General features: G+C 39.6%; 1 protein-coding gene across 4 annotated transcripts in view; it reads right to left on the reverse strand.

Moving 5' to 3' along the window:
- Positions 1-1,080: 1,080 nt before the first annotated feature.
- The window catches only part of GOLM1 (golgi membrane protein 1), a 33,168-nt gene continuing 7,354 nt past the window's right edge, over positions 1,081-26,894 (reverse strand). For all 4 annotated transcript variants that reach the window (XM_035565217.2, XM_035565215.2, XM_035565216.2 and 1 more), the window contains 8 exons: positions 25,826-26,005; positions 16,575-16,629; positions 14,664-14,766; positions 12,116-12,254; positions 8,092-8,218; positions 6,557-6,844; positions 4,183-4,293; positions 1,081-3,881 (listed from right to left, as the gene is read on the reverse strand). In XM_035565217.2, coding sequence (XP_035421110.1) covers positions 3,814-3,881; positions 4,183-4,293; positions 6,557-6,844; positions 8,092-8,218; positions 12,116-12,254; positions 14,664-14,766; positions 16,575-16,629; positions 25,826-26,005 — 1,071 coding nt within the window. In that variant the 3' untranslated portion in view covers positions 1,081-3,813. The remainder of the gene's footprint in view (positions 3,882-4,182; positions 4,294-6,556; positions 6,845-8,091; positions 8,219-12,115; positions 12,255-14,663; positions 14,767-16,574; positions 16,630-25,825; positions 26,006-26,894) is intronic.

Genomic DNA, 26,894 nt, shown 5'->3' on the forward strand with positions numbered 1-26,894 from the left:
GTCCTTAAAGACAGCAAGAAATGGAGTAAGTTATTTCTTATTTCTTTATGGCACTTGAGAATCTGCATAGCTAATACTAGAATAGGCACTAGCAACACTGGAACACAAGACACCAGGAGTGTATTTTAACTAATTTGCTATGTAATTTCAGTCCTGTTATAACTTTGCTAATGCAAAGGAAGGACTGCTAATTTGTTCTATTGCTTCATCAGCTCTTGCATGACCTTCATTGTGTTGCTTTGATTCCAGTGTTGCTGCTGAATACTGCTGCCTTTTGTAAGGGTTAGTAGGGATAGAAATCCCAAACAGGCGAAGCCCCAGTCCTACCCTTCCCTTCTTGGAGGAGTTCTTCCTGCTGTGCTTCCAGGTGTGGAACAACAAAGACAGGCTAGCTCCAGTTAAAAGCAGCCTTCTACTATAAGAGAACAGGAATGTTAAAAAGCTGACTTGCTTTCTGATGAACCATACTGCTGCAAAATGATGCAGTGGTGAGCTTTTACCTCCCTCTTGACTATGTTTCTCATAACTTTGTATCACGGGGTAATACCACTTCAATGGCATCCCATAAGCAACAGCACTGGTAAGCTGTAACAGGAAAACAGGAAGGAACCTCTGAAGTAGAACAACTCTTTTGTCTGCCAGCAATTTGCAGCTTCCTGGAATGAGGAACTCTCAAGAAGTAGTTTCTCATTTCTCTGGTAAGGAGGTTGCATACTGTTTTACATGTTTGCTTATGTTGATTCATATACTTGAATGTTTCTATATCACTGCCAGAGGAATGAAAATCCTGGAAAATACAATTGTAAAGACGGTAAACTGGTAGTAGTGCAGGACATGAAGAATTCATTTACCTTTTGCTGCTGCCTTGTAAGCAATCATAAAAATATTTCCTGTCTTCAAAATCTTTAACTCCATGATGGCAGCTCAAGGGACAGCCTTTTATATTTTTCCAAAGGAAGCAGGAAGTATGAGAGTGCAAGTTCTACATTATAGCACATTCACAGAACTCTAAAAAAAATGCTCACCTATCCTATTTTCATTAACATTAGAATTGAATCAACAGTACAGAACAAGATAGCGCACAGTAGAGAAGATTATTTTTATTTAAAATGATTATCTAAAATGGATCAGGCTTTGCTTTAAAAAACATCAAGGACAAGTGTTAATTTAACCCCAAGAAGACTAGTCAAGAAACTTTCCCTCCCTCATGCAAGTGAAAGTTTTAGTGATTAAACACTATGTAAACCACAGTTCGCAGTGAATCTCGTTTGTTCAAATAAAAGTTAGTCCTTGGACTTTAAACTTCGGTACAGTAGACATAAAGGTCCCTTATCCATTAGAAACCTACCACCCTATTTACATTCCTGTAGCACTTAAAGTTATTAAGACTATATTCCATTACGGTTTTGAATATTGCTTTTACACAGGCTTTCAGACCCCTACTGTCAGAGTTACACCAGTTGTGATTTGCACAGAGGAGGTTGCGTTTAAGGGGAGGACACCATTTAGCTGGCTAGCAAGGAGCCTTGTCAGATTTTAGGTACTGTACAGAAGTACAGTGAGCAGTTTCCTTATATGAGGGTAGCCAAACACTGGAACAGGCAGTGGTTGATGCCCTGCACCTGTCAGTGTTCAAGAGGCATTTAGACAATTTTCTTATTGATAGGCTATAACATTTTATTAGCCCCCAAGAGGTCAGGCAGTTGGACTTGATAGTTGTAGGTCTGTTTTAAGTGAACTATTCTAATTCTAGAAGAATTATCTGGCAACATATTAATAACAAAGGATTTTTTGTTTGGCATTTTACCAGTTTCAAGTTAAAGCCATTCATTCAACTTGAACACGGCATTTCATTGCACATTTCATACAGTTAAATGTACGCTCTTTAATAATCACTATTATATTCCTGATTAACTTCATCTCAGCTACATAAGTTTACAGATCAAGTCCTAAAATAATGCCCATTTTACTCTGAACACATGTAAACATTTTGATGTCAAAACATAACATGTTTTGCAAAAAAAAATAAAGCAAAAGAACCAGCATCCCAAGAAACATCCCAAGTTTCCCAGCATTTGTCATTCAAAGATGCTCATTACCTCCTTTTCTCACTGCATACAAACATTTCTCTGTTATTACTTACTATAGTAGCCCAGCCCAGTAAAATCTGACGTAAATGGTGAAAAAGTAACAAAGAACTCAGTAATGGACAATTAGTGATTCTCTTAAAAGAATTCGTTACATTTGGCAAGTCTGCAAGTGATCTGTTTGCGGATTTGGGCATAATAGGCACTGTCTGACTTGAGCTCTGCCTTCTTTTGACAACTCCTACTCTTTTCATTCACAAAAGAACCAACCCTCTACTTAAACATTTAGACACCTTAAAGTACAGGAGCTGTAGCATAGTACACTTAAGAATGACACACCATGGAGGCTCTAATATGAAGTACATTGAGAGAAAGCCACGACAAGTCTTTACATTCTTAAATGAAGTTGCTGTTCGGGAAGTTGGTCGCGTCTGTCTTCTGGTCATACTGGTTGGTTCGCATTCACAGACTTCCAGACATGGGTATTGGTCTTAAGGACGGACACAATCTTCAAAACCGCTGACTGCACACATGCAGGTAAGACTGAAGTTAAAGGTTGTTTCAGTGGCAGCGATGGGTAGTTGTAGGCTATCCGAAGTAAACTAGTTTTTAGTTTACGTTCAGAAATATGCAGAAAAGACAAAGACTACAGAACACGAACAACGTGATACATTGTGTGTAACGCAGAACTTCACAACAACTACAGCTTCATCTGTGAGAGAAGGTGAAATGTCTGGAAAATGCATAGTCTGGTTTGCTGCCTTCACAAGTCCAGCAGAGATTATTCACTTTTTTGAACAGCTGAATCTGCTGTTTTATAAGGCAAGCATTTGCCTTTCTACTCTTTAGAAGAAGATGGTGGCTAGATAAAGGGTAGATGTGGCACAACATTTCAGAAGGCCTCTCATCAAAAGTTCAGGAGTCTGTTTGAATTCTGTAGAAGTTAGTGGTAATTGAACCATACTGTACTTCTGATTTTGTGAACAGGTGTTCAGCAAGGCTTTCAGGAAACTTTCCTGCTAATCTCTTAAGAAGATACTATTATCAGAATCTACTTTAAACTTAAAGCTAAGAACACAACCAAGACAGCGATTCCTTTCTAGTACAGATCATGTGAGCTAGGAGTTTCATTTATGAGACCAAGAAAACTATATCATACTGCACATTATCTAGGAACTACAATTATGCTGAGTCTACCTACACTGCAATAAAATGGTGTCAGAATTGGCATAAGGGCAGACTGCAGCATGCATGGGCCATTTTTCATCTTTTCACGTTTTGTCAAGGCGAGTTAGCTTACCCTCCCCTTTTAAACCTAGGTTGGAGATTTCTCTACTGCATTGATTAGGGGAAAAAAATCTGTCCTTGCCCAAGGACTCTTTCCCATCTACCACCCAATCCATGCACGCTGTGATTGTAGTATGATTGTACAAGTGACCTGACTTCAAAGTTACTACAGTTATTGCTTGCTGGTCTCAATTTTATAATCAGTAGGAAGGAAAGAGTCATTACAGAGGTCAAGATGCTTTAAAAAAAGCCTTGAGAGATTTAACAATTTTTTTTTTCACCACTGAAACGGTACTAACACTTTGCAACAAACAATTACTTCATTTGGGCCCTTATCGAAGTCTTCAGAAGATAATCAAACATTCTTAAATCACTTTGCTCTCATCCTTGCTGCATTTATAGGAAGAGGTGACTAAGTTGCATCATCAACTTCCCTTGTTCACAATCTCTCTCGTTTTTCAATTTGGTCATATAAGTGGTTCTTCATATTTTCTTCAGCGTTTTGAACTAATTAGGAAAAAAAAAAGACACAAATCTCTTTAAGGCTCAGAAGCAATAGGTCTTCATCTAGAAAATTCTGAAAGGACTGTTAGTACTCCATGGCAGAGTAAAGTTACAGATTCTTCCCCCCCCCAACACACATTAAAAAATAGTTTCAGTAATGCTACATAGAAAATACGTCACACTCAAAATTAGGGAAAGCTCAGAGAACAGAGAAAAAAATAGCTGTATCTGCTACAGGGTAACATGCAAAACATCATGGTAGCATTTTAAGCTTGAATTAAAACATTCTTTTTTTCTTATTTACCATTTGCAATGCCTGCAAGTGCTGCTTGCTTGTCCGTTTCTGATTCAGCTTCATTCTCATCTACATTGTAGTCAACGTTCTTGTCCTTCAATGCTTCCTGTGCCTGGTTGTCTGGAAAAATATTATATTAAATGAGTTCTATGCTGCACAAGATACAGTTACTGTACGTATCTAGCACAAAATTTATTTTGCTGTTGAATTAATTGCTGTTTAAAGAGTATGTTTTAATATTATTTTTCCTTTTGAATGGAAAACCTTTGCTGTAAATCTTGTATAATGAGCAAGGTAACAATCTTTTGGGATTTGGAATAAAACTCAGTAATGCATTCAGATGGACAAAGAAAAAGCATTGAGCAATTTCAGAATACATTACATGACAGCCAAAGAAACAGTGAAACCTGAAGATGATACTGAAAACATGATGGAGTTGCTTTTAAATGTATTAGCACCACTGCTAAAACATACCTCAGATTCCCCCCTTCTTGTTTTGGCTTGTCCACCAATTAGAAAGCTCTGAATTCAGCATAAAAAGAGTACTTTACTATGTGCTAACTTGACACAAAAGTGGTTTTCTGTAAAAGATTTTCTTCACTCTGTCATGAATCATCCTGCTCCATACAACTTGTATGTAGTAAAATTTGCTCAAGATGAAGATTTCTTACTACAGATTGCTCACAAGTAAATTATTTCTGACTGCTGAAGTCCTACCTTTATTTTTCAGTTTGCCAGCCAGAAAAACATAGTGGCATAGAGGTATAAGCATACCCCAGTTAAGAAAAAGAGAAGAGTCTCTAGTTCTCAAGGAGAAAGAAAAGCCAAACTATCTAAACAGCAACTGATTTAGAAACAGGCTTGAAAGCTTCTAGCCTTATACTGTCCATGTTCAGACCAAAACACCTACAGTGATAGGCCTAAAGGTCTCCAGATTTTAAAAGAAGCTTTAAATGACAGACAGGATGCTTGGGGAATGTAAAAGAAATCCATTTCTACTTGATGATCCTTTGGCTGCAAGGAACCTACACCATAAGGTATGGTATTTTTGCTTAGCAATCAAGCCTGAAGAATACTGTGCTGGTCTTTCTCTCACAGAAACTCTGACCTTTCACAGGCCGCACCACAGAGTTTTTCTTGCAGTAATTTTTGGATGATTTTTGCACCTGTTTGTTCTGTTACTTCAGTTAAAATGGAAAGAGCTAACACGTATAGTCACATCTCTTCGGAGAACCGCCTGCTCTGGCCAGCATCTTTTTGATGCAGTTGGAAAAATACTACTTCTGCAATGCAGATGAGATTATTTATCCCTGCCAAGTCCACTGTGGTAACATCATAACATAATGCTTTATATGAATGCATTCACTAGGTTGAAAAGCACAGACAGCATTTCCCGTGGTCCATCAGGCTGCTTGTTTACTGTCTGGGCTACGGATTCAATACTGCATTGTACAAGGAAGGATAAAGGATTTCCACATTCAGAAGAGGTCACAGTGAGGTCCTTAGGATAGATACTCCAGGTAGAAAGACAGATACACAAGACAGGCTGGGATGAGCTCAGGAGAAGCAAGGAACTGAGCCTGCATGAATGCTGTACGCTTCAACTGCATCAGAAAATACTACTTTGTTCTGTGAAAAAGTGCTGATAACCATAAAAAGTGCTGATCATAGTAGGAGCACCATGCTGCGTGCACGAATTGAAGTCTACCTAAGACTGAGTTCCTCAAGACGGGGATGTCTAGATCCTGGCCAGGTTTTGACAAGACATCAGTATCTCAGCACTGTGGAGACACTGGTTCACAGTCACACGTGGTAGATGCCAAAAAACACCACCTCTGCTGACAACCTCCGACCTGCAGTTTTGCAGACACATGATAATAAACTTCAGATACCTGAAGTCTCAGGTGAACTTTCGCTCGTGCTAACATATTTTCAAACAGGGGTAGCTAGCGTTTACACATCAACGTTATAAGATGACTATGTGCAAAACATTAATATGCGGTATCTCTACTCATCAATGCTTTGGATGGGCAATATGTCTCATCCTTTTCAAAAGCATTGTATTTTCACACAGCCTCAATACCAAGAAGTTTCTGGGACTAACGTCCCCAAATGCTGTGTGCAGACAACAGAGAGACAGAGGGAAAGGCTGGGACAGTGATGCAGACGAACCCAGCCTGGTAGCTCCTGTTGCATGAACAGAAGCCTCCATCTTCACCCACTGACACTAGAAGCATGCTGGGGATTAACTAACCTTTTACCTCTCACACTAACCTTTATGAAACCTTATACTAAGTCCAGCCAGCTGCCATCACTGTTTCAGAAATCACGCTCTATTACACACTTACATTCCTTTACTTGCAACACACAACACGCTACCAACCAGCCTTTCCAGGGGGTGATGCACCCTGCTTAGCATCATAATTTAGGAGCTGCTCCCTCTCCACCTCCTCATTGGCAACCTGCTCTGTGGCCGGCTGTAATGCATCTTGCCCAACTACGTGTTTTTCATCTTCAGCCGGGTTCAGTTCTTTCTCTGACTCAGGGGGCATCTCCTTATGACCTGTGACAGCCTTGACTGAACCCTGTGGGTGTTTCAGTTCACCAGAAAGTTTCTCCTCTTCTGCTTTAGGGTCCTGTTTTCTGATGGCAGCTAGGCCACTTATTCTTTCTGTAAACAATAAAAATGATTGAGTAAAAAAATAACAACTTTCAGTGGCAGCACAAGTTAAAAACCTTTAATAAACGCTGCTTTGTTTTTTACATTCAATTCTTGTTTTTCTCTCAGTCATACCAGATCCAAAGAGAAAGACAGAAGACAACCCATGTTTTTCAGACTGGGGACAGCTAAAAGATGAGACTTGTAAAGTCTAGTGGCATTGTCTACTGTCAACATATTCACATTGCTACCTACTTAGAATGCTCACATATGGAGTTAAAAAAGTTTGGCAGGTGAAATAGAGCAGTTTAAATAAAAATTGCAATTTGCTACGCAATGTCAGGTTTCTGTGTATTGCGTTTCGTTACTGGCAATAAAACAGATTAGGTGTGCAAAAGCATCTCAGGACAAAGCAGTTACATGGGCAAGTTTTCAGCTAAACGAAGGCTGTTCTTACAGCCTTCACAGAGGAAGTGGAGGTAGGCTACTGCTTTCAGCAGACATTACCACATCGCTTTTCCTGTGTATTTGTATTTTTAACTAAAAAACACCAGGACAAAATTTACCCAAGTAAGTTATACGGAGATGTTGTCTTGAATTGCTCTAAAATTACTCCCAGGATTGTAATTTAAATAGCATGAAAGAATAATTAAATAGGAAATTGGATTTCTCACACACAGTTCTCTGTGAGACTGATGCACAAGGCACATCCATTCGAACTAATAGTTTTTGAGAGTTTAATGCAATAAGCAAGCACTAAGTTATCTAATCTGATCTCTGCATATCATTTCCATTACTTGCATTTTGCTCGTTGACAACACATGGAAAGCACAGGCATGCATTTGTTTAAAGCCTAACTTTCAGCCATTCTGTACGGAAGAGCAGCAGCCTAGATGTATCAAACTTACTAAAACTAGCAAATTTAAAACATGCTTAAAAATCTTTGCATCCAAAAGCAAGGTATTTTCTCAACAGTACGTGAGCGATATGACTATGACAGAATGGTAACTGTTTTTATTTTCCTTTACATGCAACACGTCAATTTCAATATAACTGAACTAGTAGAAATGATAGTAATAAAAATATTTGAACAGATACTAATTATACCCTCCTACAGCTAAAGGAAAATTGATTATAATTCAGCCTACCAGTGTCACTTTTCCATCTTAATTGTGTATACAAAAATATTTTTAAAGTGTTCCGTTAAATTACAAACTTTCTCACTCAAGTTCCTAAGATACCAGTGATTTCTATCTCACCTTGAGCCTGCAGAGGGTCTGCCTTCTTTACCGTAAGTTCTTCTTTTGGTACATCATCATCTTTCGGCTGTTCTGAGTCAGTCTGCTTGAACTCAGATTGCTTCAAGGCTTGCAGCTGACTATCAGCCTATAAAGTGAATATACACAGACAGACATTGGTCTTAACATCTGTTCCTGGACTTGGAAGCTAAAATTAGGTCAGAATCCATTCAATTTTCAGTAGAGATTAAAAAAAAATCTAAACACTCAGAATTTTTTCTACTGTTGATGGAATTACAATCCTGATTATGCAGTGATGTTTCTATATAAAGAGCATATAACACATCACAAGAACTTAAGATACCATTAATTTAATTAAAGCTGAGATTACTGTTTTTGGCTAATGTTTTACCAGAAACACTACCTGTTACGCCGTGAGGGCCACAGAACTGTAGTGCTGCACATTTCTCCGCTGTTGCCCTGCTACCACATCAGGGCCAGCAGAGCAGTAAGAACAGATGGCATTAGCTACTGCTAGTACAGGGACAGGTAAACCGAGTTCGTGCATAATCAGAGTTCAATTAATTGAGGCTGTACAGAACAGTACTAAAATTATGTTGAATGCAGGCTTCAGAGAAGAAAAAAACAAAACAAAACATACAAATCAACCAAGTAGACAACAGTATCTATTTAACTGGATGAAGCTCACTTAAGGAAGAGTTTTGAATTAAGGATTATCGACTGCTGGTACTAGACCGGTCTCAGAGTCTGACCCATATGATCTGCTTTAAGATTAATGGCTAAGTTGTACACTGTCTTGAAGATCTTCCAACTCAAGAGTTAAAATTTTCTGTGCTGCTTTTACTCATATTAGCATTTAACTGGCCAAGAGCTATGTCAATTCAGTTCACACAAACATGCGCGTGAAATATGTCTGGAGGCCATGTTGCACTATTCTAGCATTAAAAAAAAAAAAAAAAGTCTGTAATGAAACTGTTTGTCTTACATATTTATCTTTTTAAAGATCCAGAGAGCGCAAGTGTACAGACATTTAGGGACAAACATTTTTATACCTGACTACGCAAATGAGTAAGAAACCCCATGGCGTGGAAAGTCAAACAGCAGACAAAAAGCTTCCTGTTACAATTGTTGATGAACTGCAGCTACCTATTGTTCTAAGCATGCCAATAAAATACCAGGTTGACAAGTCTTCCTATGGTTGTTTGGAAAACATCTGCAGAAAGAAGTGTTTAAATAATCAAGATACTGAAGTTGCAGAGGATTTGTAGGACATGATTACTTGGCTATTTTGAAAATGTTTAAGCTCAGTCGAGGACAGGCAGAACTAAAGACCTTGTTGGGTCAACACCATAAAGTCCAACATCAACAACAAATAATCTAACACTAACTCTTATGAAAGCTTGAGAAGCAATTATTACCACAGAAGATTTGGTAAATTTACTGCAATAGAACCCTATCTTCCTTCTAGTCATTAAAACCTAAAAATGCTGTATTTAAACAAGCTTCTTTTTTACACATAACTAAGCGTCTCCACCAGACACCGAACAAAAATCTATTTTCCACTTTAGGCTGAGGCACAAATACTTCCATAAAAATATGGAGCCTGAACTTAACAGCTGCAATTCAGCTCTTAATTGGACACATAAGAGCCCATAATTTACATTACCTTAAATATCTAACTCTGTAATTTTTAATGATAGTGTTGAACAAAAAAAACAAGTGTGTATGCTGAAAAAATTTAAGTTGAAGCGGTTGGCCTTCTTGCTAAAAAAAATAATAATTTAAACACGTAAGAGAGAAATTAATACAGACACTATATATATATATCCCTCAACCAAGGAGTGTACATCAGTCCTCAAAAGACAGAGCTGTAAGAGTGGCTGTGTATTTATTAACAAACCAACAGAGAAAATTCCATCATCTTTCTCTGATTTATTTTAACCCTGACCTTTCCATTACATAAGCACGTACATCTTGCAAACTCTGCATGAAAAAAAAGGAAACCACAGTAGCTCAGCCACTGTGATCTGTAAAAAAACTGAATTATTCCAGCTAAAAACTCTGGTTAAAAACATTCATGGCAATACATAACTCATCCTCTGTACAAGAAAAAGTTGCAATCCTTGAGCAAACAAACTACTGCGAAAGTTACAGCTTGACATAAAAGGCACTATCACAGACACTAGGGAACACAAGAAAACAGAATTTATTTTGGCTGCGGCTGTATGAGTGGTTATCTCAGCTGGGACCAACCCATCTGTAGATTGAAAGGAGGACTGGTAACCTGCTGCCTGCTCTGAGCAGTGACTGCCTTCAGCTATGGGACTTGCTGAAGGAGGCTGTAAGCGTGTTGCAGAGGGGCTTCAGCCGAGCTTCCCAGGTACCAGGCTGGAACTTTTACACAAACCACATCCAGCACAAGCAATGTTAATGAAAATCTGCTGCAAGGCAACACTGGAAATTGAGTTGATCACCTCTTCAGTATGCGCTTCCCCACATCAACTTTCCAAACGGTTTGTATTTTCCACCTTTCAATCAAATAAGATGCATTTGCTGTACAAGGTTTCCCTAGCCATGTTCGAATGATGGGTTTGTTATTTACTCACCTGGCACTGTTGATAAAAATTACCGAGTTAGACAAACAAGAACTTTCACTTTCTTCTAAAGGGATAAATGGCTAGCATTTACTATCTCTAATGCTTCGTTCTTTTTGCAGTTCTCTCAAATAACACAGGTTCCCAGGATAAAAGGTCACAGCTTCAACAGTTCTCTATTCTCCCTTTTTACATAAAGAGTTTGAGGAGAATAGAACAGAGACTGGAACCATTATCTGAACCCCAGGGGTCAATGGGAAGATGTTTCAGCCATTTTCTCCCAATCGTTTCTAGCTATTTGCAAAACCCAAATTCAGCTCTCAATGCTTTACCCTTTCCACTTACTAAGTCACCAAATTGTTTCTCCAAGCGGCCTTTTCCTAGGCAAGGAATAAAAGGCAGAAACTACCTAAACTCCCTTGCCTTTGCAATGAGAGTTGGCCACTCATATATGGTAAAAAGGCCCAATTGCAGCCACATGTAAAAACGTAACATCTGCCACAGGTGCTTGCAGTCCTGACGAAAGGGTACATCCAAATAAACTGTTGTACATCCAAACAAATTAGCTGCCTTTTCACCCAGGAGTTTCACTACCTGTTTCCAGGGATGTTTGTAGCAAGCTGAACTGCTCAAGTCCTATCCCTGATCTAACCCCACTTCACTGAAGAAGCAGCAGTAATTCACATGCCAAGACAACATGACCATCTCAGATTTCTTTTTCCCAGCATTTTTCCCACCCTCTGCACCCCAGGAGGAAAGACTGGGTGGGCACACAGCCACCCCCTTTGGCAACCCTGCACTGTTCCACTGATACTGCTCAAAGTACATACAGCAATGCTTTTCGTGCCTTTTTGATTCAGAATAACCAAAAGCAAACAGCTAAAACATTTCATCTCCCCCTCACTCCCACTGCAAAAGTCTGAAATTTGTGTTCATGTGGAAAATCATGGCGCTTTATACCTATTGATGAACCTCAAAGTCTCTAGTGAAGACCTATGGACTACAGTATCATATTCGAGGCTTGCTGGTACTTCGAAGTGATTCACAGTACATTTATCCTCATCATGTATCCTCATCCAACTTCAACACACAAAGCTTTGTAAAGTCCTTTAACAAAGTCAAAAGGACCAAAGCTCAGCAGCACAAATATTCTTGAAAGGGCTCCTTAACACTCTCATTAGTAGCTCTCGAGTTCTGCCCATCTCAGAGAGACAGTAATTTGGAGAACAGCAAGGTCTCCTGCAGCCTCTGCCTTGTTCTGTATCCAGAATCTCTCAATTTCACATAAATCAGAAACATTCAACAGATATGAATCAGAGCAGTACAAAACTTAATGAGATGAGCTAATGTTAGCTGAAGATGGCAGAAAGGAGGAGAACCACTTAACAATTACATAGAAAAAGATTTGTAAGAAACTACCTCCACCATACCTGGCCACTTTTTTTGGAATCTTCTGGGAAGTCTTTATTTTCTCTGACTTGTGATACATCACTGCCTTTTTTTGTGATCTCATTTATCCTTTCTTCACATTGTTCTTTTAATTCTTTCATCTGGTTGATGCACTGTGACCTGGAGAAAACATGAACAAGTGAGCAGTCATGAACTTCCATCCACATCCATAAAATAACTCTTCTAATATGTTGTTTTGTAACATTATTTATTCCATTCCTTTTGTTTATTTACTTTTTAAATCTTCTTAGTTCTATTACCTGTGCTTACATTTGAGAAGTCCATAGAAAAAAAAAGATGTTAACCTTTGTCCTAAAGACAAACTCAAGGTGCAGGTGGTCGAAGTTCCACTTTAAGAAATTAAATTGTTTTTGCTATACCAGCTTAACAAGCTGTACAGACTTTCTTGTCTTAGACTAATCAGTCCGTTTCAGTTAAGTCAAAATCAGTTTTGGTCCTTGAAAATCTTCTGTTATGATAACAGAAACATATTTGGGTTTTAGATACAAAGAGGAAACAGCAAAGTACTAGGTCAAATCAAAAGCAGATGCAAGCTGCTGCTAGCAAACTAAACACACCCTTTCTCAATATTCCACCAAGGTGCAGTGCTGTAAGACAAAAAAATGCTACAGAAAGGAGTTCTTTGGTAGCTATGATGAGTTCCAACAGGGATATCTCTTAAAGAAGACAGCGTGTAGTATTTTATATATGATTTTAACAGTTACACAGTGCTACCAGTGCCTCCTCTGTCAAAACACTAAGGGACTGCTGCTTTCAGTTGTGTAGCCAGCCACTCTCTCACGGTCATAGAAAATGAACATCTAAATATCATTCAGCAAAGCTAGTGAAGAAAGAGTAGCTTCTTGACTGAGGTAACAACTGCTTTTGTGGATTACCAAAGTGAGATTGCAGGAGACAGTGCACCCGCCTCAGGACTGATAGAAGGCAGACAAGTTAGCAGCCTAGTTCCTGTTCATGTAATGGTGGGCTGAATTATCATTCCTGTCTCTGCACCTTCCCTGACCTACGCAAACCCATCTAAGTAGTACGGTTTCATCTCTGTAACTTGTTTATCCCTTCACCTTGAGCCTGCTGTGATCCTGGAGATGCTTCCTGCAGATCTGACCTTCTTCTGCTAAACAAGATGTACTTGAAAATATTTCACAAGAGAGGGGCAATAAGCATGAGTTTTCAGACACCAGGCTTTCTACATTTACTCTGTATCACTTTCCTGCACATGCTTATCAATCCAGCAGTTCAAGGATTTACCACTTATGTGGAGCATGACTATACAGCACATACACTTACAGATACATTTATTCTTGATGACCACAGCCTTCCAAGGAGGACACTAGAAAACAGATACTCTTCTCCAGCTAGCAAAAAACATCAACAAAGGTCCAGCAGTCCCAGCTATGTCACAGCTGTGGCGCACAATAAACTTCAAGGGGAAAAAATACCTTGATTGACATGTAAGTGCAACACAGCTTAATAAAAGGCTGGTACAAACTTCCTTTTACTTTTATGTTAAAGTCCCAAATTATTAGAAATCCACCAATATATTCCATCTGGGTCATCACTACTAAATGAGTAACAACGTCTTAAAAAAAAAGAAACACATACTACATAACCAACTGACAATCAGTAAACATCCCAAATGTGGTAATACAAATCCTTAACTCTTAATTCAGGGAAATGAAGAACAAACAAAAAATAATAATAATAAAAAAAAGGTATTTCAAGTTTTCAAGTTTGGCCTGCAAAATTCAGGTTTTTTGATTAACACGTTGAGCTTCTAGTCAGAATTCCTAAAAAATCTGGCTAAAATGTGACTGTTGGAAAAATACATATCACTAGAACAATATATGCCTAATGTAAATCCTTATGAGAACATACAAACACCAAATTTTGTTGGTTTTCTATATCAGCACACCAGAGGGGAGAATAGTAGTGAGGAGACAAGAACTTTATTGAACAGAAAGAAGCCATGAAAAATTCCTAGAAATAGCAAAAATACATGTTAGTATTACCAGAGATACTAGTAAGTAGTCGCGTTCAGTTATCCATGCTTCACTATTCAATGAGAAATCTCAACTAAAAAACCATGACTATGTACAAAGTGCACTGCAGAACTGTAACTCTATCAGAAATTTGCTGTGACCTCCACAACTCAGGGAGGTACAGCTTCTCAAAGGGTATTCCTGTGTCTTAGTCCTCAAACTTCAGCGTTTAGCCTCTTTGTGTTGCCATTTCCCCCAGCTCTTAAATGAGAGTATTGCTACCCTTCTCTTCCTGCACTGGAAGGAATGTGAAGTGTGTGAGAAATCTGTGCATACTGAGACGCTGGGCATTGCAAGGACTATATTTTTCTCCAAGATCGACCATGAGCAATTTTAGATGTGTCAGGTGCTGCTTTCATCTTAAAACTGCACATCTACTGACAGCGATACAGCTATCACAAGAATACTTAGAAGAATAACTGAATCACTTACAACTCCAGAAGCCATTATTTAGAAAGAGCATACTTACAGGTCATATGAGAACTTTCTCTGAAGGTTAGTCTGGTTCTTCTGAAACCGGTAAACATCCAGCTGTAGTTTTTCATATTCTGTCTGTAACTCTTTCAAGTGTTCTGATCATAACAGGTTTAAAATATGTATTAAAATACACACACACATATATACCCAGATATATTACAACATAAATATCACACAACAGATCTGTCAGTAAGTACACTAGCTCTATCCTCCTCTTATGTTCATTACATTTTGTATACAGATGCACTGACAATTGCTAAACTGATTCATCAAAGATGCACTGGACTGGGCATGATTAGTCTTTCAGCTGCACATATGTGTCACACAGCTTGTGTTAATATTTTGACCTCCTTTTTTTTCATTAGAAATACTCTTACATTAGGAAACTTGTTTGCAAACCCTTGTTCTGCTAGATTTCAGCCCCAAAAGCACTCAGGTCTATGGAAGACTAATCAGAACATAGTATGAAATAGCCTTCATATTAATTAGCTATCAGAAGACCAAGTTTCCAACTCTTCCCTGAATAACATACATTTTACTATTAGATTCCTCTGGTTTTGAGGAATGTAAGATTCATCTTTTTTTTTTTTTAATGTTAGAAGAATCATCATCATGCTCTAGCATTATAAATACATTCTGATAGAAAGCTTTGTGAGAGGACATCAGGAGAACTGGCAATACATTTATTTGCCTGTTTATAGAACTTATGATGAGCTTTCCAGACATCTGAGGCATAAATTGCTAACAACGTTTTGGAGCACAAACATGAACTGAAAGGAATTAGACTACATTTTCTCGTTTATTATATGAATTTGAAAATTCTCTTGGTGCTAAAACCTATGACCCAAACACCTCAGAGAGGAATGCAAACATATGCTATAAAAAGTGGAATGAAAAATATATTAACAATACATACAGAAGCTAGTTGTATTTCATATCATTTTTACATCATTAGCAGTTAGGGGTCAGGAGTCCTACATTAAGCACTACATGGACACATATAGATTGAGAGCGGCCCTGAGGAGAAGGACCTGGGGGTGTTGGTTGGTGAGAAGCTCAACATGAGCCAGCAATGTGCGCCTGTAGCCCAGAAAGCCAACCGCATCCTGGGCTGCATCAAAAGCAGCGTGGCCAGCAGGGCAAGGAAGGTGATTGTCCCCCTCTGCTCTGCTCTTGTGAGACCACTCCTGGAGTACAGTATTCAGCTCTGGGGTCCCCAGCACAAGAACGACGTGGACCTGCTCGAGCAGGTCCAGAGGAGGGCCATGAGGATGATCAGAGGGCTGGAGCACCTCTGCTCTGAAAACAGGCTGAGGGAGTTGGGGTTGTTCAGCCTGGAGAAGAGAAGGCTCCAGGGAGACCTTGTAGTGGCCTTCCAGTACCTAAAGGAGGCCTACAGAAAAGCTGGGGAGGGACTCTTCGTCAGGGTGTGGACTGATAGGACAAGGAGTAATGGCTTTATGCTTAAAGAGGGTTGATTTAGATTAGATATTCAAAATAAATTCTTTACTGAGAGGGTGGTGAAACACTGGAACAGGTTTCCCAGCAAAGCCATGGATGCCCCATCCCTGGAAGTGTTCAAGGGCAGGTTGGATGGGGCTTTGAGCAACCTGGTCTGGTGGGACGTGTCCCTGCCCACTATTGGAATTGGTTGGAATTAGATGATCTTTAAGGTCCCTTCCAATCCAAACCATCCTATGCTTCTGTGAAATCCCTCTGGTGTTGAGGCGTATGCAGACTGACAGATCACTGAACAGGAAGTGTGTGGATGCAGGATCGAAGTCACAGCAGCTCCTGCACCCTCCCCACAACTTGAAGGAAGGCAGCATTCCTAGAAGACACTGGAATAACACAAGCCTTAAAGACCAATATGAGAGTGATACAGGGGGGTATTATATCATACCTTTTAGACTCTGGATTAATCGTTCATTTGCTGTGATGTTGTTCATCAGCACTGCCTGGAAGGCACAAAACAGAAAACGATGTTTTAATTGCGAAGGGCCTGTGTTCCCATTAAGGTTATAAACAACAACAACCAAAGCACTTAAAACAGGATTTTTAATTTGCAAGTGCTGAGTTAGCTGCTCTGGAGATTTATTATTACAAACAACAAGCACTTATTTTAACCCAGATTTCCCAGTATACATACAGAAAAAACAGCTATCACTGCACAGATATCACAAACAAAAGTAGGAGGAATTTACAGAGCCCACTGCTAAAATTGCTTGCTGCTTCATTCTGGTTTAATCTTATTCCATGAAAGAGAATACCTTGTAGTATAACTTGCTGTTAACTCCTGCTCACCTGCACTCAGGAACACAAACATGAGACAGAAAGCATAAGCGAACTCTGCAAAAGCAACATGAAGCCTTTGCCTTGTATCACATTTCTAATTATCCACTCCCGCTTTGATAAGAAAGCACTGCATAATGTTGCTCCATTCCCTCACTTTGCACTTGCTCTCTCACTCTGAAGAAGCAGTCAACATATGAACATGATTCGTCCCTTTTTCCCCTCACTCACCCTCTCCCAACACAAATACGAATGCCCCAGAACACCAGAATATTCACTGAACTAACATGAGCCTAAATGAAAATAATTCCTCTGAGCCAAATATCAACATAACTCATGCTTATATTTAACATTCAGAAAGCCTGGTCCAGGAGTCTTAAAGATGAGATCCACTGATCCTTCAGCAATGATCCAGTCTCAAGAGCATATTTCTTATGTTTCATTGCAATTTTCTCGACCTGCAGTTTTCCCAGGACACCCCTATATTCTGCAGGGGTCTGAGGTCAGGATACATCAAGCCCACAGTTTCCCAAAGCTGCTGCTCAAGAACTGATGCATATCCATACCCACATCACTTCAAAGGAAAAAAAAAGTGCCTACATTCATTCTGTCTGCCCATGTCATGCCAGTCAATGCTGCCAGTCAGTGCCTATTTTCTTCAAGACTACAGTAACAAGTACTAACTGATGAGGAGAAGGAAAGTGTTCAATCAATCCAAATCAGATTACACAGCAAAGGCGTGGATTTGTCTTTTGTCTACCCTTTAAGAAGTCCCAGTTCAAAGAAATGGCCATTCATGTCCTGATGAAGAGGCAGATATTTTCAAACCAATAAAAGAAATATTCCTACACCATTCTATACATACAGTCAGACCATGAACTTACTGTTCATGGTGTTATGAACAAATATGAACATTTGTGAAAGCTCAAAAGCAAAGGTTTTACTCCTTTGTTAAAAAGAAAAGAAATAGCAATGACATGAAAAACAGCACATACCAAGGATTACCTCCTACCTATCTGTCGTCTCCTTTCTTATAGGACAAGATAAAAAAGGCTCTGGATTTGTTTGCACTGGTTTACTGGAGAAACCATTAGTTTGACATGGCCATTTTATGTTCAGACAGATTTTTGTTTGTTTGTTCTTTAATGAAACCCCCAAATACCAGAATCGTTTATTTCATTTTGACAGTGAAGAAGACAAGAGCTAAATGTTTTGTACCTTAGGACAGCAATAACTGTGATTAGCTGATGTGCAGAAAAGCCAAAAAGCCTCCTTGAAACATTAAGAAATAAACACGTATCTTACTCGTTTGGACTGCATAAATCCAAATCAAATAAAACTTCCTTTTGACAATGCCACACCTACCTTCCTGAATTTGAGGGTAAGAGTACAGGAAGAAATCATGGAAATCTATTCACCTGTTTAACTTGAGCAGAAATGCTGTTTAATAATTTACAGAGCAGTGTTTCAACTGCCAGTTTTCTATCTGACTGTATCAATAGCTTCAGGCTTTATATTCTTCCTCCTGGCATGCAAACACTAGCTAATCTTTGCTTCATAGCTGTGAATTAGGCAGATACTATTTTATTTTTCAAAATGCAGGGTAACAGTCAGCAAACACAAGCCTAAACTCAGAGCTAGGTAAAAAAAACAATTACATTTTAAATCTCATTGAGCCCACAGAACAATACCTATAATCCCTAGCAGTGATTATTCAGCTTCAGGATACTTGGTATTTTGCCATATCAAAGTCTGATCTCTGACTGTGGGAGTAACTCTGTTAGACAGAACCAGCTTGTTGTACTTGCATGCACGCCTTGCACAGAATGCCTTGCGACTATCAGACAGGAAAGGTCAGTCTCCGGCTTGGGGGTCCCTATGGTGGACAGCAGGCCCTCAGAAACCAAACGGAAAGCCACGCTGCCATCAGCAAATAACGAAAAAATCTTGCTACAGCTGGACAGCAAATGTTTTAATGACAGCTGAGAGAGATATTTTTTATTTACCAAAGAACACGTCTACATAAGTCATATTCTACTAAAGAAGCACAAACGTTAAAGGTATTGTTAGTTAAAAAAAATAGGAACATACAGAAATGCATGCACGGAAGCACTGAGATAAACTATCTCAAAGCGTATGTTTTGAGCACGTGCTCTGAACTACACACAAGCATTTCATCAGATTAATGCCTTACACAGCAGTTGCAATAAACATACTCCTGGGAGGCATACTACACTAGCTCCTTCAGCACTGGCTGTACGTGGCTTTTTACACCATCATAAACAAGCTAGCCCCAGCACCCTGAACCAATATACGTGTTTTCCAACAATAACCGAACTTAGCATATCCAGGCACATAATGAGATTCCTGATGGAAAAAAGAATAAAACAGCAAAGTAGCTGAGAAGAGTAAATATTTGTTTCAGAACTAAAACCAGTGAAAAGGGGTTTTGCACTCACAAGGAGAAAAAGGTCAGACACAGCATCAATGATCTTAAGCTGCACATACTCTACATTTCCACTTTCGGGGCGCCTATGGTTCAGCCAGTCCCAGCCCACCCATTTTTTCTTCACCATATTGAAACACAATTTAAAATGAGATACTCTCTAGATATATGCTGTACCAGTTATGAGTAAGCAGACTGATTTCTCTCGCTAATTCAGAAATGCCACACGGCAGCAAGTAAAGCGGGGAGCAAGGCAGTGCCTGCTTTCCTTAAAACTTTCCAGAACTAGAAGATATGACGCTGTTTCTTTCAAAAACAGAAACAAAACATACATTGGTGCCTCTTCACAGCAGGCTTTTCTTCCCTCTTCACCCTGTCCACCGTCACTCTGTTTCAGAAGAGTCCACTCTCACCACACCAACGGGTACTTTGCCTCAGAATGCTCCACTGGAAATTGAGATTTTCCCAAAGGGAAGGATGAGAGCAGCTGTGGCCAGTGTTAAATGAGTAATAGTGATGTATTTTTCACCCACAGCACACAAAGCTTGCTGCTCTTCCTCAGTAAAACAAGATATGGGATGGGGAAGCATCACAGAAATCCACAGAAAAAGAAAATTGCAGAAGTATGTTCTAAGAGTTAAAACTAAAAACAGGTTACATGTGTTGTTCTGTTGCTACACTCTTCAAAAAGACTACTGTGGGTGTGTACATCTCAGAAACTACAAGTCCTGAAAAGCAACCATACTGGATATCGTTCTGCTTTAGAAAATTGTTTATGGATTACAAACAGCCCTTTTGCACTCCCGATTCTTATTTGTTGTTACTGAGAGCTCATGTAAGCTCTCTCGATCTCTTCAGTCTATTTTTGTATGGATTTCCAGAATCCATTGGCTAAACCTACATGAATCCTCAAAAGTTCAAACAGATTTTTTTAAAAGCAGACTGGTTACAGAAATGTTTTACACGTACTCAGATGTAGGAAAAGAATTATGACAGCAATTACCCAGGATTACACTGCCTCAACGAATGGTGAGCCCATGCGGTATTTCAGGCTCCAACAATCTCCTACCTTCTGTGCCTTTGCTCTTGAAGTAGCACAGGGGCAATGTAACTACAAAAGCAGGCAGATGTAATTCTCAGTGGCTGTCACGTTGCCTCTAACAATGACTTTAACTTGCAGAGTATCTTACTGGTGTATAAGTTTGGAACAAAACTAACTCGGTGGCTTAATTATCCTTGTCATATTATCAGCATATTACTACATCCTTATCCATATAATCAGCAGAGTAATAAGATGAAATGACCAGAGACAAACTGCAATTAATCTGGGTCTCAAATCTTATCTGAGAGTTGCTTTTATGAGAAGTCCAGATTGCGAAGGTTTGCCCCTGTACAGACTTTTTTTCTATATCCAGATGCCCTATAAATTCTCCCTGAAAAAGAGCAGGTTTTTTTTTTGAGATAAACCATTCACTTCTACACATCTGCACTTTTACTTTCCTTATTTAAGAACAACTATTAAAATTAAAACAAAATCTTGTTTATCATTCAAACATCTGTCTAGTTACATTTAGACAGTTTGTATTACTTGGAAAGAGAGCTGAGTGACTCAGGGTTTGGACTTGCATTCATCCCTCCTGGAAAAGGTAAATACCTACTGTTAATCCCCAGGGAGGGGAATAAAGTTCAGTTCAAGGACTGAGGTTTGTATAACCAGAAAGGGTGAATTTATTACTTGTCCCCCAGGAATCCCTGCAGACAAAAACAAGGATATGCATTTGTGTGTGTATACAAATATTTATGTATGCACATGTGCATATACAACACATGTTTATACATACGTATATACAGATAAACACACGAAAAAGCTCAGAAATAGTCTTTTCATATATTCTACATCCTGTTGTTAAATAATCACTGATGCTGAAGAGCTTCTTCAGGTTAAGGTCCTTAGCAAGGAGAAGGACGCTCTCCTTCTCTTCCACCACCATTGCCACATCAGAGGTGCTTCTAATTTACGGTGGATGAATCCATGCCAACTTGGTTGATGACATCTTTTGACAAATATAGTTTTCCAGTAAAGCACTTCTCCCTACTCTTAAGTTGCAGAATTGGAAAACAAACAATATCTGTGTGGGATGTTTGCTCATGTGTCACAACAAGAGCAAATTCTAAACTTGCCCTGAAGTGGTGCACAGACACATACATGCTCATTCTAGCACTTCACCTCCTGAGGCTTTCCAGTCATGAAAAGAAAAAGAGAGGAAATAAGTCCATTGCATCACTTTTATCTAATGTTTTCTACAGTGACATCTCCTCAGTTTTCAACAGCAAACTTTACAGATTATTCCAAGCAGGTTGATAGAAATATGGGTGAGAATTAGAGGCCAAGCCAACAAAGGAAACCTCATGATAGGTGTTTACTACCACCTGATCAAGAGGAGAACACTGATGAATTGCTCTTTCCTCAACTACAGGAAGCGTTATGCTTACAGGTCCTGGTCCTGCTGGGGAACATCAACCAACCTGACACCCGCTGGAAAAGCAGGACAGCAATCTGCTGGAAAAGCAGGACAGCAAATGTCTCCCAGAGGACAGTTTCTTAATCCAGGTTACAGAGGAACCAGAGGAATAGCTTTACTGGACCTGTTGCTCACTAACACAGATAATATAATTGGGAGGGGGATTAGGGGAGAGGTCAGGATAGGTGGCAGCCTGGGTTGCAGTGCTTATGCCCTGACAGACTTCATGATCTCAAAGAACATGGGCTGGGCAAAGAGCAAAGTTAAGACCTTTAACTTTAGGAAAAAAACTTCACCTGTTTAAGGAAATGGTGAATGCAATCCCGTGGGAAACTGCCTTTAGGGTCACTGAAGCAGAAAAGTGTTGGCAGCTCTTCAAGGATATTTTTCTTCAAGCACAAGAGTTCTTGATCCCCAAGTGCAAGAAATTAGGCAAGGAAGGCATGAGACCGGCATGGCTGCACAAACACCTCCTGGCTGAACTGAAGAGCAAGAAGGAAATGCATAGGCACTGGAAACAGGAACACACATCTTGGGAACAATATAGGAATGCTGCCTGAGCATGTAGAGATGTGATTAGGAAAGCCAAGGCACAGATAGAACTGAACCTGCTGAGCAATGTGAAAAATAACCAGAAGGGCTTCTACAGGTACACTGGTCAGAAAAGGAGGAACAAAGAAAAAGAACCCTCCCTGACAAGTCAGAAGATCTAGTGATGACAGACATGGAAAAAGCTGAAGTACTCAACAATTTTTTGCCTCTGTTTTCACTAGTGATCAATCTTCTCAAATCTCCCAGGTCCCCAAATCTCAAGACAGGGCTTGGGTGAATGAAGTTCCTCCCCGCATAGGAGAAGACTGGGTTGGAGACCATCTGAGGGATCTGAATGTGCCCAAGTCCATGGAACCTGACGAGGTGCTTTCCAAGGTACAGAGGAACTGGAGGACCTAATTGCCAAGCCACTCCCTATCATATCTGAGAAGTCGTGGCAGTCAGGTAAAGTTCCCAGTGACTGGGGAAAAAAAAAAAAAAAAAAAAAGAAATATCACCCCTATTTTTAAGAAGGGTAAAAAGGAAGACCCTGCAAACTACCGAACGGTTAGCCACACTTCAATTCCCAGCAAGATCATGGAGCAGATCCTGCTAGAAGCCACGTGGAAACGTGTTGAGGCCGAACTGGTTGACTGAAAAGAGCCAAAACAGTTGTACCAAGAGCAAATCATGCCTAACTAACCTGGTGTGCTTCTACAACGGAAGAATTACATCAGTGGAAAAGGGACGAGTAACTAATGTCACCTACCTAGATTCTGCAAACCTTTTGACACAGTGTCCCATAATATTTTTATCTCTGAACTAGAAAGGTACGGATTTGGCAGACGATCTACAGTGTGGATAAGGAATTTGTTGGACAGCTGCATCCAAAATGCAGTAAATGCCCCAAAGTCCATATGGAAACCAGTAACAAGTGGTGTTACTCAAGGTGCTGATATTAACATCTTCATTAATAATATAGATGATGATGGGTTGGAGTGCATCCTCAGCAAGTATGTGGATGACACCAATCCGCATGGTGTAATCGATACACCAAAGGGAAAGGATACCACCCAGAGGGATCCTGACGGGCTGAAAAAATGTGCTCAGGTGGTCCTCATGAAGTAAACCATGGACACGTGCAAGGTCCTCCACCTATGTCAGAGCAATCCCCAGTATCGATACAGATTCGGTGCTGATTTGATTCAGAGCAGCACTGCAGAGAAGGACTTGGGGATACTGGTGGATGAAAAATTGTGCATGAGCTGACTGTGCATTTGCAGCCCAGGAAGCCAATCGTATCCTGAGCTGCATAAACAGAAGTGCTACCAGCACGTCAAGGGAGGTGATTCTCTCCCTCTACTCCAACCTTGTGAGATCCCAGCTGCAGTACCACATTCAGCTCTGTTCAAAGACAGGGTGGATAGGCCTTTGGGTAACCAGATCTATTATAAGCTCTGCTCCTGGCTGCACTAGATGATCTTTAGGGGTCCCTTCCAACCCAGACCACACTATGACTCTATTCACTCGAACGCTGTCTGAATATCCTGGGATATCTTTTTAATATGCACATACATTAAAAAATAAACAAAAAACATACCTCACTTTTTTAAAAACATACCAAAAGATTGAACTCCAACGAAAGACAGAAATTATCAAAGTAAACTGTTTGTTTCAAAAGAGGTAAAAATAATTGGTTTATTACTTCTTTGAAGACTTTGGATAAAAATGATTTCAAAATGATTTAAAAATATATGCCATTGATTTGCATATTAATGGCACACTTCCACCCTCATTTTCATTCAGTTTTTCTTTTTCTACAACTTTCAGAGATTCTTCTAGTCATTTTTTGTTTGCTTGTCACATGTTTTGAAAAGCAAATTGCCATCTAACAGTGAACCGTTCACCTGAACAGTACCTATTACCATCACCAGTTATATCTGTTTAGCCTGCTGAAAACTACAGTCCTGGAAAGTTGATCTATAAACTTTGGCCATAAGACTCTACAGAAGAAGTAATAAACAAGGAATGACTACTCTCAGCCAAATACTCCTGGCAACAGTGAGAAAGTTATATTAATGGTTTACTGACACATCTGAGGCAGTGTCTGTAACACAAAGAAAATACAAAATAAAATGGTCAGTGGTAATCATACATACTGTTATTTAAGTATGTATGTTTACATTCTTCACAAAGGACTTTCATGCCTCCTGCAATGCTGCACTGTCAAGAGCATCAACACTAAAGGCTGTTCTAACCCTTCTGGTGTCTCTCACTTTTATTATATTTTGTAGGCTGAAGATGCCACAAAATTTGCAATGCATTTAGAAATAAACATCAACCATTATGCCTACTGAGGAAATAAATACAAATGTATCTGTTGGTACAGTTTCTTGTTTTCCTCGAGTTTTAAAACATTAGTGTACAGGAAAGAAAGCCAGAGGCCAACCCAATGTAGCTCTATTGATGGCTTAGGGAGACAGTAGAGGTATTATTCTGAAGTGCTATCACTTGTAGTTTTAATACTTCATATTCAAAAAGCTGATGAAGTGCAGCAGTAAAAAAAAAAAAAAAATATATATATATATAGATTTTGTCTTATTCTGTATGTTTGTTTCTTTTTCTTCCCCACAATGTATTTCTGTTTTCTCCATTACAGTCTGCTGAAGAAGTCTACCACTCTGAGGGCTATAAATCACAATCATAGAATGCATGGGCTGGAGGGGACCTTAAAGACCATCTAATCCCAACCCCCTGCCATGGGCAGGGACACCTCCCACCAGACCAGGTTGCCCAAAGCCCCACCCAGCCTGGCCCTGAACACCTCCAGGGATGGGGCTTCACAGCTTCTGCCACAGCTTCTCTGGGCAACCTTTGCCACTGCCTCACCACCCTCTGAGTGAAGAATTTCCTCCTAACTCTTCTTTAGGCTAGACATCAGGAAGAGGTTCTCACTCAGAGGTTCATCACTGAGAGCATGGTCACGCACTGTAACAGGCTGCCCAGGGAAGCAGTCACTGCACCAAGCCTGTTGGAGTTTAAGAAGCATTTGGACTGTGCTCTTAGTCATATGGTCTGAATTTTTGGATAGACCTGTGTGCTGCCAGGAGTTGGACTCAATGATCCTTATGCGTCCCTTCCAACTTGGAATATTCTATGGTTCTACGATTAGCTTAAAACCATTAATAATATGGATTCAACGTCCATTTTCTAAACATTATGATAATTTATGTTAAACATTTTGCCACACAAATGTTGACCATACCCCCATTAGCTTGCACATTTGAGCAACCTTACACTATTGCAGAGAGCATGATGGTAAATGACAGTCTCATTGTAAAGTGTAGCTAGAACAGGGCCTACCTTCTCTTCCTGATGTGCTCTGTTGGCATTTTCCATCTGGAAGCTATGCAAGGACTGGATTTGATCAATCTGCTCTCGCTGCTTCTCCAGCTCTCCCTGGAATTCATTCTTTTTGAGCTCCACGGCGCCTCTCTCCGCTGCTGCTCTGCGGACTTTGCTTTCCAACCCCATGATCCGACTCTGAGGAAGAGCACATTAGCAAAAGACAAAGAGAAATGTTTCCCCTCTCAGACTGTTTTAAAAGGGTCATGCTTTCAAACTTCACATAGGCAGAACTGGAATATGTAACAAGTAAACCCAATTTCCTTTTTACTGGACTTTTCTTCTATTCTTTCATAGAATACCTAACTTCAGAGAATACAACAGACAAACAATACTAACCTCATCAAAATATTTCCTCAGTTGGTGATATCTGTCAGCCACCTATAAGCACACACACACACACACACCAGCCTTACATAAATTATTGGTAACTCATATTCTGTAGCAGCCATCAAAATTTTAGTTAAAGATCATCAAATAAATACAAAGCTAAGTACTTACGGTAAAAAAAAAAATCACAAACAAAAAACACACCAGAACAAAAACAAAACAAAAGAAATACATTAAAAAATATGTCTACAATCTTTCTGAAGTACAAGGTCAAAACATTTCTCAAAATGCCCACTCGGACATCACTGCAGTTTCTGGTGTTGATCCTAAACTTACTCAGAGGGAAAAAATCATCTCTCAAATCATCAAAAATTTTTACTTAAGACCATAGACAAAATGGACGGAGGGCAGCACCGTTTCATTACTCCACTTCATTGCCACTGCAAGAGAATGAAGAGGAGGAGGGAAAAATAAAAAAATAAATAAAAAAAACTTGTAGGTTGGCTGGAGGAGCAAAAAAAAAGCACTTATTCCGTGTTAGTCATAATAGCAGCAAAGTCTCGCCAACAAATGAATGGGTTATACGAGCGTTTTAGGAGTGTTTTAAAAGCTCCATTCATAGCTTTGGATGTGCTTTTATTCTAGTCAGAGTGCATGACTACACAGAAGTGAAAGTATTTTCAATCATGTTCTCTGG

This window comes from Cygnus atratus, chromosome Z (genome assembly GCF_013377495.2).
Source record: "Cygnus atratus isolate AKBS03 ecotype Queensland, Australia chromosome Z, CAtr_DNAZoo_HiC_assembly, whole genome shotgun sequence".
NCBI lineage: Eukaryota > Metazoa > Chordata > Aves > Anseriformes > Anatidae > Cygnus > Cygnus atratus.